This window comes from Simochromis diagramma, unplaced genomic scaffold, assembly GCF_900408965.1.
Source record: "Simochromis diagramma unplaced genomic scaffold, fSimDia1.1 OVJJ01000107.1, whole genome shotgun sequence".
Taxonomy (NCBI): Eukaryota; Metazoa; Chordata; class Actinopteri; order Cichliformes; family Cichlidae; genus Simochromis; species Simochromis diagramma.
The window spans coordinates 7,518,463-7,531,599 of record NW_024387209.1 but is presented as its reverse complement, the minus strand read 5'-3'; the positions used below and the strand labels follow the sequence as shown (position 1 = coordinate 7,531,599).

General features: G+C 44.6%; 1 protein-coding gene and 1 long non-coding RNA gene across 7 annotated transcripts in view; one reads left to right on the top strand and one right to left on the bottom strand.

Annotated features, from left to right (window-relative positions):
- Positions 1-4,471: 4,471 nt before the first annotated feature.
- LOC120746221 lies at positions 4,472-7,112 on the bottom strand. The gene is made up of 3 exons (XR_005698801.1): positions 6,993-7,112; positions 6,523-6,766; positions 4,472-5,072 (listed from the first exon to the last, which is right to left on the bottom strand). It is a non-coding gene; the product is annotated as an uncharacterized LOC120746221 (long non-coding RNA).
- Positions 7,113-7,246: 134 nt separating this feature from the next.
- The window catches only part of zeb2b (zinc finger E-box binding homeobox 2b), a 97,728-nt gene continuing 91,837 nt past the window's right edge, over positions 7,247-13,137 (top strand). For 2 of the 6 annotated variants that reach the window (XM_040051575.1, XM_040051573.1), the window contains exon 1: positions 8,597-8,688. In XM_040051575.1, coding sequence (XP_039907509.1) covers positions 8,616-8,688 — 73 coding nt within the window. In that variant the 5' untranslated portion in view covers positions 8,597-8,615. Of the gene's footprint in view, positions 7,362-7,498; positions 7,606-8,547; positions 8,689-13,137 lie in introns of those variants that run through there. The other 4 variants (XM_040051571.1, XM_040051572.1, XM_040051574.1 and 1 more) reach the window with 4 other exon arrangements.

Sequence of the window (13,137 nt, the reverse complement as noted above, 5' to 3'; positions counted from 1 at the left end):
CAGAGCAACCCTGGTACATCAACTCAGTCGTAAAATACGATGGAGTCAGCGTGCTGTCAGTTTGTGATTGAATCTGATCAAATTGGTATTTAAATGTAATTGTCACACACACACACACACACACATATTCTTTGAGTCGCTCTTTTTCATGATTCACACCACTCAGTGCCTAGTTGCCAAGAAGTCAGTATTTTCTATGCAAACAATGTTCAACAGAAAAAATCTGCTGTCATCAAAGCAGTCACGTGAGGTTTTTGGTGCGACATCCTCCTTGCAACTGATTCGATTCCCAGGAACTGCTTACCAACTAGTTGAGGAATGGGCGGTTTTCCCTAGTGACCAGAGATAAATGGTAAGTGGACTGGTGGATGGATGCAGCTGACATTTGACATCCAATTAGAGGATGACCTGCACAATCACCTGAGCTACAGCCACCCCAGGGGTTGCAAAGAGGCCCTGGTATGTAGTTGCACATATTATACATAAAGCACGTATTCTCACACATGGTTAGAAAGTAGGATTAGGGTTAGTCCTAACCCTACCCTCTGGTTTACCCGAGTTCTAGATTGATCAGCAGCCTGGCTCACTCTACTATCATTCATCGATCATTGATCAGTGCTTCAAATGTATCTTATTGGCGAAGAATTCGCGAAGAATTCGTGGCAAAGCCAGGTGTAGCTATGGCCTCGCAATCATTAACAAGGAACAGCAAAGCCGACCCTAACAGCACTTTCGGATTAGGTAGGATTATGATGGAAACCATGTTTATCAAATGTACAATGATTCTGTGTAGTTAGACAACTGTTTTATGGCACGTTTTAAAATTCAGATTTTTTGCATAGCCGGTATAAAAAAGGTGGCGATCACCTCTTCGTTTGAAGAGTGAAACCAGTGCACAAATGTGCAAAAAGCAGGAGGGTGACTCCTCTGGTTGTAGAGAAGCCTGAAAAAAACAGGCTTACTTCTCACTTACTTACTTTCCTAATTAGTTTTTAGGGTAATTTGCTACTTTCTAGTCTAATTGACTACAACATTATAATAATTTTTATAAATTATGGTTTAAAAAAATAAATAAAAAAAGAATGTTTTAGGTCAAAAGTTGCAAATGTGTGTGATGTGTTTGCAAACCAATATGGTGATAGAGAAAAAACTAAATAGTCTGTAAACCAATGAGAAACGTTACAGTTGCCATTCTTTATATACAGTCTATAATTTTTTAGTTATGTGTATTGTCACTCGTTTTCAAAACGGTAGTTTTTATAGGAGTGGGGGATTTTCTGTACAGAACTGAACAGTAGTTATGTTACTGGGACATTTGTACTAATGCTACTTCCCGATTACCCTGAATTTCATCTGAATCTCTCATTTCTCCCTGGGGAGTTTCGGCCTCCCATGTCGGACAGAATTCTTTGTAAGGCTATTTTCTGCTTTGATGTCATGAACCAAACTGAGAGGGAAACGCTGAATCATTGTTTTGCTTGGAAAAGTGTCAGATTTGTTTTTGCCAATAATTAAACTATTAACTGTTGGCACGAAACAGCAGTTTCAGCAGCTTCAAGCCAAATGCATCAGCGTCGGGATCGTCCTCCGTCTTGACCTTTGACCTCCATCATGTCAGTTGTGCATAACTGCAGATAGCGTTGAAAGTTTCGCCCAAATCTGGGCATTGGCGTCGACTGACAGCGTTTTCTCGGCATCAGCTCCACTCCTTAATGGATGGATGTCGGGTGTGTCGTGACACTTGCAATTCCCCGACTGAGGCGTTGGTGCCAAAACGTGCTCAGCTTTGGCCCGAATGTGTCTGCTGTCTGGCATCTTTAACCTGATCTGTAGTCACATAAAACCTTTCCTCTCTCTTCCTCTCTCTTTGATGTGTCATCAGCAGTGAAACTCCTCTCGGCGACCCAAAATGAGGTGTATCACCCCCTCACCGTCATCCTCCACGAGGCTGATTCTACAGCTCTCGCGGTGCAGATCTGAGTGGCACAGGTCAGTTTTAGATAACAGACACACCCGAATGCATCACTGTCATGCAACACTCTTTTATTTCTCCCTGAAATTAAACCATAAGAGAACAGCACGCACAAACGACCACAATGAGTATTCCCCTCATATTGTAACAGGTTTGGTCGAGCTGCTTCTGCTACTGATGATGCTGCTGCTGCCGGACTGGGCATAGATTCATCACCGCTGCGTCACGTGACGCTCACAGATCTAAATTAGGCCAATAATCAGGGACGCCTGGCGGCTGAGTTGTTGAATGCACAGCATGTACATGCAACAGTCCCGAGGCGTGTTCTGCAATGGCATCCTTCTCTCTCGCTCCCTTCTTGCCTTATTTCAGCGTGCAGCAAAAACTAGAGACGCACACAGACACGTTGATCCCTGCAAATATATCCCTAGCACATTGTGGGCCTCGTTAATAACCACACGCACACACCGGCGGTGTCAGATGGCCAGTGATGTCGGCCACGGAGAGGGGAGAGCGGGCACGGCTGTAACACAAGTGACCGCACCAATCAGGGAGGAGACGGGAGTTGTTTGGTCATTTAAGGTTGGAAACAGGTCGACGTAGATCCTGGAGGGTTTTTCTTAGTTATTTACACTATTCCAGATTAATTGATGTGATTTACACCAGAGCAAAGCGTGCAATTTGCAGGCAAAAGCGGGGATGGAGCGGGTTGTAGCACACCTGTAAACCTCAATGTGTGACCCTAATCCCAACCATGTCTGAGACAAATGGCAGCTGATTTTTTTTTTTAGGGGGTGTAAATGTAAAAATAATATAAATAATAATTTGTTTTAGTTCCCTGATTGCAAAGACTGAGAAGAATAATTTTCAAAAGCCCCCTCCCCCCAAAAATCACCTTTTTTGTGAGGGTTAGGGTTTGTATTTTATTCAGTTAGTGCAGATTATAATATTATATTTTTATTATATTTGGCACATTAAGACTTTATTTTTTGCTTCCTCCTTGTCCGTTTAGCGTGAGTGCACACCGTTACACTGAGAGACCGGAGAACACCACCCGACACGAAATCAGGAAGCTTCCAGGACGAAGATCTAGCCGTCTTCTAATCAAGAGGTCGGAGCGTCCCCGGGCATAAATACTGAACCTCAGACTGCTGCTGACAGATCCCTCATCGTGTGTGTGGGGTGTGTGAGCTCCGAGTAGAAATTAATATAAGTACAAACACATTTACACTGACAGAGGTATGCAAATTAATATTTTCAAAGGACAAAATCACATGCAAATTTTTACAAACCTAAAAAAAAAACCTTGATTGATTGAACAATTGGAAGCCAGAGGAGAAGTAAATATTAGCACATATATATATGTGTGTGTGTGTGTGTGTGTGTGTGTGTGTATAGTCTCTGTTTTCTTTCAGAGAGATTGCAGATTAAATTTTCACAAGGTAAAAAAAGAGAAAAAGATTCCATGTTTGTAAAAGCTTTTGAGAATAAGGGTGGGGTTTAAAAGTAAGCTGTAAGAGGATCACTTCTCAAAGGATACCTGCACGGACAGAAGTTAAGCCGCAAGTGCACGAACGTGTCTAACAGGTCAGATTGTTACAGACGGACTCCCTGCACGCTTCTTCTAGAGCAGGAAGTTCGCAGCATCGGGTGAAAGTAACACCGAACAGCGTCTATCACAGATTCTTCTCTAAGAATCTTCTTCTCTCCAGCAAAGCGCTTTTTTTAAATTATTATTTTATTTATTTAGAATTTTTTTGCTTGAAGCACAGCACGCATCTCTGCCTCTGATTCGGCTTCTTATTGCTGATTTTTTCTCCTGCCCCATTAGCGGTAAATACGCCGCCTTTTGTAGGTTTGATTTGTGGTCGTTTACGTGAAATCTTCTGAGGACTCAGTCGCTGTGGGCAAAAACGATCTGCAGAAAACCCACTAAAAGTCAGCTGCTTTGACCTCTGACCTCTCCCGTTCGCCGCCTGTGATCTCAAAGTTGCATCCTATGAGTGACGTTTGTTATTATTAACACGGAGGGTTTTTTCTCTCTCTTTTTTTTTGTAACAGCAGCTGACAGCGAGCGTAACCCGACTGCTCAGCAGTCGCACAAACAGAAGCCGTAATTAGACCGACAGATCCTCCAAATACTGTGAGACGTTCCTGCAGAAGCCTCTGCGCTGCTGTCTTTGTGTGTTTACACCGTCGAAAAAAACTATAAGTGGGCCTCCTCTCTCTCCCCCACACACACACACACACACACACTCTCACTCACACACACACTAAGGCTGGGAGAGAAAATTAGGATTATAATCTCGGTAATCAGCAGTCACGCCTGAGGCGGGCAGCTGCAGAACTGCAGAGCTCCAATTTAGGCGTCGGACATTAAAAACCATTAAAACCCAAGTGAATTTCCCACTTATTGATTTTTCTGGGGCAACAATTCAACTTCAGGAAGGAGGAACAACAGAAAAAAGAAAGAAAGCCAAAAGAAAAAGCAACAGCGGGTAATGTGCTGCGAAATGTTCTGGTTTTTATTTCCAGAAAAGAAAAAAAAAGCCATAAAAAACACACGTTTTGATCATTTTCACTTCAAACCTGCACAGTTATCTCACACTTTTTATTCTGCAGGTAATGCGCACACACACAAAATGATGAATCATGCATGTGTTGTTTTGGGTACACCCCCCCCCCCCCTTCCCCTCCCCTCCCTTCATTGAAACCAATATATTCATTAAGCACAAGGTCCCCCTATAGGTCACACACCGACTGTAATCCGTTTTCACGGTGAATATGTGGTGGCCCCACGGACGATGGAGGGGTGGGGGTGTGGGAGAGGTGCCACTCAGTGGGGGCAGAGTTGGAGCTGTGGTTCAAGTGTGTGTGTGTGTGTAAGAGAGAGAGTGAAAGAGGAGGAAAAAGGGGGTGGGGTGGGGGGGATTATGGCGTGACTGCTTGGTTTACACCGTGGTAGCAAATTACACGTGACAACAATTCACCCGGAACCAGAACCACTCTGGACCCCAAGCAGCAACAGCAACGGGGGGTGAAGCAGCTTCGCTGGTCCTCGTCATGCTCAGGTTCCTTGTCTTCCTCCTACGACATCATCCTCATCAGGGTTTAAGGAAGGAGACGAGAAGAAACGATGGAAGTGATTAAAAAAATACAGAAAAACAAAAATAATGAGAGAGAGAGGACACTTCCTCTCCTTGCAGACAACAACAACAACAATAATAATAACAATAACACAGAGGAGGGGTTTCTATGCAAAAGTTTCTTTTGCAACATCTGATGTTTTTGTTTTGTTTTTTTGGTGTGAGTGTTGGGGGGGCGCATAGGGGTGGAGGTGATGGGGAGGTTGAGGTGAGGTGGGGGTGAATCAACCAGTTCAGCCCCTTGATTGATGATTTAATTAGCCATACAGTGGCGAACTGCAGGGAGGACAGGACGCAAAATAATGCTTTATTTACATAACCAATCAGAGCACTGCAAAGGTGGAGCTTCCTCCCTCTCTCCCTCCCTCTCTCTCTTTCTCTCTCTCTCTCTCTCTCTCTCTGTGTGTGTGAGTGGTGCAGAGATGGTTGACTTCTGTAATAAATGCGGGATTCATCCTGTTAAGTGGCGTCCAGAAACACACACACAGACAGAGAGGGAAAAATCACTCGAACCATCCCGGAATATTCCTCTGATATTCCTGCGCGGGCTCGTGCGGCTGTGGCGGTGTGACATCACATTCACTTTATTCCAGTTGGGGTCTTTTTTTTTTTTTAAATAAAAACAAACAAACAGAAAAAATGTAATGATTTTCCCCCTCCCTTCACACACGCGCCGAGGCTGCGCGGCAAGCATCGAGGGAACAAACGGCGAGGACTCCCGCAAACCGGCAAACATGGGACTATTTTTTTTTTCGTGTTTTATTTTCAGTTTTTTAAGTTGGATAATGCGCCGAGTTTGCGCGCAGGTGCATTGATTTAAACACACCTCCAGAAACGAACCGCAAAAAAAAAAAAAGAACAAAACTTGTTCCAAAAGCATCAAAAAATAAATACGAGGGGAAAAATATAAAAGAATTAAGACGAGCCGAAAACAAGAAAATGATCATTTCTAACATTTTTAACTAAAGAACGAAAACATTTTTTTCAGAACCCAAAAACTAATAAAATTGAGGAAAAGCTGCGTTTTCACCAAATTTACATATTTTTACAGCGTAAATAAAAACCGAACATCCGCCAATCTTTTGCAGCTAATTACAAAATAATAATAATAATAATAATAATAATAATAATAAAATAAAGAACACATGTAACTGCCCCCCCCCCCCCCCGAGCTCCAGCATCCCTCTCCTGTTTCTGCGACTTAAACCACATTACTCCTAACAACAGGCACACATTTGCACGAGCGAACACATATAAAAATGAATCATCCTTATGAGGTTTTTTTTCTTTTGCCCCCCCCCCCCCCCCCCCCCCAACCACCACCACCTCACCTCCTCCACCTATCTTCTCTCTCTGCAACGCAAACACTCAGAAGACAGGGGTTAAAAAAAGAAGCACACTCACTGTCGCCTGGTTCTTACTCCGTGTCGAAGCCCGACATAGTTGGTTTCACGCTCCAAAAAAATAAGAAGAAGAAAAAAGGGAAAAAAAGAAGACGAAGAAGAAGAGAGAGAGGGAGGGAGGGGAGAGAGAGAGAGAGGAGGGGGGGGGGAAACTTGAGCCCAGAAAGATGCTCACGTTTGGCTCTCCTCAATTATCCCCTCCCGTGAAGATAGGTGGCGTGCGTTTCAGGGGGCTTCTCCTCTCTCTGTGTGTTTGCACGGCAAAGAAAAGGAGGTGGAAAGGGAAAAAAAAATGTCATTAGAAGAGGCGTAACACGTCAGTCCCTACCCAGGTTTGTTTCCTGGAGTGGGTGTAAGACATCAGTTGTAAACCTGCCCTAGCAGGAATAGCGGTCCCTCCCTCCTCCCAACTATTTCTAAGGCTTTTATTTCTAAGGCTTTATCATCACCGGTGGAACAGGACCCGCTCACCGCCGCCAAGCTCCCGCTATCAGCCCGTCCTCGCAGCTCCTCTTCCCCGCAAAAAGAAGCCTCTGGACCCTCCTTTTAAAAAAAAAAAAAGCAAAAAAAAAAAGAACAAAACAACAAAAAGAAAAACCCAAAAGAGAAAAAACAGAGCCGAGCAGGTATGTGCATCCTTACTTTTCTATCATTTCCACTCTTTTTTTTCTTTTATATTCCTCCTCTCTCGCGCTCTCTCTCCTTCTCTCTCTCTCTGTCGCTCTCGCGCTGTCGCTCGCTGTCTCGCGGACAAATTGTGTCGGATATTACAACTTCCACGCGCTCGCGCCAGAGTTTGGGAGCTCCGAAACTTCGACTTACCTGCGCAGGTGGAGAAAGGTGCGCTTGGGTTTAAAAAAAAATATTTATTTTATTTTCTTTAAAGGAAAAAAATCCATCCGCTTTTTACATTTTTCCCACACACACACGCAGACACACGCCTCCCTGCGCTCTGCTCGCCGTCTCCCTCCGCGGTGTCCTGTAGAGGCGTCCTGCGGGGTTGTGACAGTCGGGGAGAAGCTGCTTTTGTCGGGCGTCTGTCGCCGCACAGCCCCGGAGACCCGGAGAAAAAAAAGGCGATTCCGTACGGGTGTCTTTGTTTTTTTATTCATTTATTTATTTCCTCTCGTTCTGGATCTTATTTGAACCATTTCTCCCACTCGCTCGCTCACTCAGCTCTCCACTCCAATACCCACTTCTCCCAGTAACGGCGATTTGCGCTGATAGATTCGCAGGCGAAACGCGCAATTTGGCTCTAATCGCTTCTTCTACTTTTATGTTTATGCGCCATTTGTGCCTTAAAGCTTTCTTTCCTCTCTCCTTCTTCTTCTTCTTCTTCTTTTGGCACATTTGAACAATTATCCCCCCCCCCCCCCCGTCCATCTGTTATTTATTAGCAGAGTTTGGATTCACTTTATTAAACCTGAAAGAGCAATTTTTGCTCAAGTGTTTATCGGGAGTTGCGTGACTTTTAAATCCCAGGGAAAGCCCTCCGTTTTTAAAAGAACAGAGTGACTGAAATGTGAGTTTGTTCTCCCTAAAAAAAGCGCAAAAAACTAGAAAATGATTGTTTTGAAGTTTAATTAAAATAAGTGGATTTTTTTCAATATTTTGCTTACATCGGAGAGGAGGAGGTAGAGAGCGGGCTGTGAAACTTTCCTGATTTTAAATAAGAAGAATTCCGCTTCTCGTCCTCAGCCCTGATCTCTGAGCCGATCAGCTGAAAATCTAAATTAAACGGACACGGATCTCCCCCCCACCCTCCACCTCACCGCTCCTCTCCTCTCCTTCCTTTTCCCTATTTCTCCCATTTTTTCTTTCCTCCTCTCTCTCTTTGAAACGATCTGTCCCTCCGATCCAACACGCATTTTCAGCTTCTCGTCCGGGGCGCAAGTGGATGTCGATCACTCTCACACCCCTCCTCCTCCCCCTTCTACTACTTCACCACCACCACCACTACCTCCTCCTTCCCTTCACCCCAACTCACATTGTTGGTGCTGGTGTGTGTGTCTGTGTGTGTTTTCAGATCTCAAGCTGAAATCAAGGAATCGAGTCCATGCGAGCTGCCATCTGATCCCACACACACACTTATCAATGAAGCAGGAGATCATGGCGGATGGCCCCAGGTGTAAGAGGCGAAAACAAGCCAACCCGAGACGGAAAAACGGTAAGAGAAAAGATGACGGGAAGCAAAGCTGCTGCTGTTGTTGTTGTGGTGTTAGTGATGGTTGTGTGTGTGTAGTGTAGAGGTGGTGGTATCTTTGGATGTAAGCCCGCTTTCAAGGCTTCTCGCTGCGGTTCAGGGGTGTGTGTGTGTGTGTGTGTGTGAGAGAGAGAGAGAGTCCGCGTTCATTCGGGCTTAAAAAAATAAATTATTATGACTATTTAGTTTATTTAGTTTTTACGCGTGGATGTAAAGAGAGCGTTACCCCGGGAGAGAAAGTGTGCGTAAATGCGTCCTAGGATTCAGTTTCTCTGTCCTTCTTTTTTTTCTTTTTTTTTTCTTTAGTTATTTATAATTTGAAATAATAGCGGCTTTTAATTGTGGTGAAGCGAGGGGGAGGGTGGAGGGGTTGAAGATTGTCAGGAGGCTTGTGTTGAAAAAAACAAAACAAAACAAAAGTCCAAAAATGTTAAATAGTGAGAATAAACTTGTGGATGTTGGAAAGTTTGGCGGTTGCCGGCTGCTTTCTCTTTGGGGAAAAAAAGAGAAAAGACAAGAAAAATCCGCCATGGGGGAGGACTGAGTGTCTGCCTGAGTGTAGCGGTCACTGGCTGTGGAGGAAAAAAAGTCCAGTCTTGTGACTTTGAGTTTTTAATCCACGCGCTGGCACTCTGTGACCACCACACACAAAAACACACACACACTTTCCCCCCTCTATTTCTATAATAAATCCACGCTAATGGGCCTTTATATTCTTTCTTTTTCATTGGTATTTTTCAAAGTCTTTGAACGCCTCACTGTCGCTGCTTTTCCGGGACATATCTCACAGGAGGTGGCACTTGGCTTCTCTGGTTCACTTTTTTCCTTTTTTGAATTTTTTTAAACGATTAAAAAAAAACAAACAACTTTATTTTCCCATCAGTAAGTGAAGGCAGCACGAGAGGCTTGTATAAATAGAGTGACATGTCCGATAAATGCTGGACATTAATTGGGTCTGGACTGGGGAGCGCTGGAGGTGGAGATTTGTTGCTTTTCTTCCTCCATTTGACTGCACCACACTTTTCCCCACAAGAGGCAAATCTGCAGTGACATTTCCTGGCCCCCGTTATTCCTGATTATTCCATACAGGCTCAGAGAGAGAGTGTGTGTGTGTGTGGAAGTGTGTGTGATTCAGCAGGTTTTTATTTGCAGTTTTTAATTTTAAAAGAAAGGAAAGACAGAGAGAGAGAGAGAAAACTGTGCCCCCACAGGTTATTTATCTAGATCAGATTTCACTTATTGATCCCGTGCAATCGATGGCAGACAAGCATTTTGTTCCACGCTTAAAGAGCCTCACAACAGTGCAGGAGATCTCTCACGTTCTGGATCTGCGGCAAGATGGAATAACAAGGACGGAAGAGATGTGATGGTGTGTGTGTGTGTGTGTGTGTGCATTTTAGCCTTGGCCACCTGTTTTGGTTAAAAAGGAAATAAAAATAATAATTATAATAATAGGAGCACAAATATCATTTTCACACCCTTAAACCTGACGGAGCTCTGGCACGGCTGCAGGGAGATTATTTTTATCCGTTGTAGGGAAAGCATGCAGCGTATTCCTGTCTTCTTCTTCTTCTTTCCTCATTTTAAAAGAAAGTACATTTATTTTAAAAGAAAAGTCAAACAAGCTCTCTCTGATGACACCCCCCCACTATTCCCTTCTTCCTCCTCACTCCTCAACCCCCCCCCAACCCCCCTCCTCTGGGAATTCAGAGGCTTATTGAGGCTTGGCCACTCTCTCCTCTCTGTCCTCTTCCTGCCCGGGCTCGGGTCGCTCGGAGGGGATGGCGGTTTGTTTACGGCCCGGCTGCCACACTTAAAAACAAAACACAGATTTAAAAATGAAGAAGAAGAAGAAGAAGAAGAAGAAGGAGGAATGCTAAATATTCCAGCAGATGGATGTCGAGTTAGGCGCACTAACTGGCAAATCAGATGAATGTACACAAATGCGATATACATTGAATTAGAGCTGGTGTCTCTGAGGCGGCGGTGTGCTAATTCTAATTTGTGTGCCACCTGTTTTGTTATGGTTTTTTTTTTACTATTTTTTTAAAAATAGAAATAACACACACACACACACACCCCTTCCTCCTCCTCCTCCTCCTCCTCCTCTTCGGTGGAGCGCTTTCTTGGAGCCCCTCTTTGACATTCTCCTCCAGATGACTGTTGGCCTTCAGGGTTGGAGTTGCTGCGCTCGCTCTCACGTCATGTGGTATTTAACAGCGCAGTTCGCCACTTATCCCTCTCCCAAAAAAACCCCCACCTCTCTTGCAGATTTCCGAGGAAAATATTTTTTATGAAAAAGCGCAGAAATGACATTTTTTTATTCTCACACGACTGTTAGAACCACCGCAGAGAGAGGGAGAAGAGAGAGAGAGGGTCTCTTCTTCCTGCTGTGAAACTCGATCTCAGCAGCGTGAAGCGTTTGAGAGTTTGGCCTTCGCCAGGTGTTGCTTGTCACATCCAGCTGTGACAGCACACACACTCACACACACACACACACACACACACATGGACACACACACACACACAGACATACACACACCTGTCCTTATTTTCTTATTACTCAACAAGCATCAAAAACAAAAAAGAAACCACGAAAAGCTCGGCTCTGTTTTTGCAGTTTGGACTCCCTGCACGAGCAGAGGAGGAAGGAGGAAACACACATGTTGCAGATGTTGCAGGTGCTTTTCCCGTCCTGCTTTCTTTTTTCCTTTTCTTTTTTTCTTTTTCCGTGATTCTTCGCCCTCCAAAATACTCCTATTACATAATCCGAAGCAGTCCGAATCCTGCTCTCTATCTATTGCTGACTCTTTCTCCTCAGTTGTGCGAATGTTGTCACATATTTATGAGTAAAATGGAGGAAGAAACCATCTTTTTATTCTTCTTATATTCTGCTTGTTTTTTTAAAGTTGTGTTTGGAGCATCTGCAGTCAAAAATTTAGGGGGGTGAGGGCGACTAAGCAAAAAGAGAAGGAAGAGGTTGGGGGTGAGGAGGAGGAGGTTTCACGGGGCGCTCGCGGACAATTGATTGTCAGCGGTAATGTGTTTCATTTACATGTTTATACCGTCAATAGTGGCGAACGAGGGGGGGGGGGCTGGGGGTGTCCACGGCACGCCATTCACTGCTGCCATTCCCATACGGGCTGGCGATTGTTGTGCACCAGCAGACAGAGCAGGAGAAGAAAGAAAGAAAGGACAGAGAGAAAGAGTTCAGCTGTGCGTTATTTTCTTTAAGTGAAATGATGACATCAGGCAGGGACGACTCCTCCGAGCCTCCTGCCTGTCACTGCTTCGGCATCGAGAGGCCCGATATTCCTCCTGCACGGAGCTAAATATATCTGTGAATGAGATTTCTGTGGAGAGAGGAAAAGCAAAAACATAAAGAAAAATATATTCAAAGGAAAATAGAAAAGGAGGGACTTTTTATTCCTTATAAAATTCCTGTGATTGGGATTTATTTCGGAGATGCGGTGTGATGTCTGTTCCTCTTAGCGTGTGCTTTCCACCAGGAATTAAATCAGGAATGTTGCTCGGGCTGCAGCACATGCACGTTTTTTTTCTTCGACTTCTTCCTCTTTTTTTTCATGCTTTGATAAGGCAGATAAAAGCAAATAGCATGGCTTGTGGCTGTACCCCCCCCCCCCCCACACACACACACACACACATATTTTAAAAAAAGGAGGAGAGGTAGAAGCTAATGATCATCTCACCTTCATCCTAAACGCAGGACAGCAAACTTTCATCAATTCCCTCCTCCACCTTCTTTTAATTTTTATTATTATATTCCCCCCCCCACACACACACACACACATACACCACACACACACCACACACCCCAGGGAAAGAAGGCATTTTTTTTACACTTCTTTTCTTAAAAAAAAACAAAAAACCTCCTTCCTCCTCTTCTTCCTCCTTCCTCCTCGACCGCGCTGCCTACTTGTGTGAAGATATTTTTTCCGCCTGGCGGCCAGAGAACACACACTCACAGAGGCACGGCGAGCCCGGACCCCCTGACACCGCGGGTCTTTGGAATGCCTTAGGTACGATTTCACTTTCGCTCACATCAATGCTGACCTGAATGCCTTTCATATCTGATCCGCCGCGTCTCTCCTGGTAAACATCCCCCCGGGGGGAGGAGGGAGGGAGGGAGGGAGAGGAGAGTAGAGAGGGGTGGGGGGGAACAAAGAAAAGGAGCTCCTCTTCTCCTTCTTCTTCTTCTCCTTCTTCTTCTCCTCCTTCTTCTCCCTCTTAATCACAATTCAGCCCCTTTCGCCGCCAGCAGCAGGGCTCGCACATTTGCATTCAGCATCAGGAAGAAAAAAAAAGGGCCTGAGATGAAAAGGGGGGCGAGAGAGAGAGAGAGAGAGAGGAGAGAAAAAAGGGAGAAGAGGAAAGGGGGGAAAACTAGAGGTG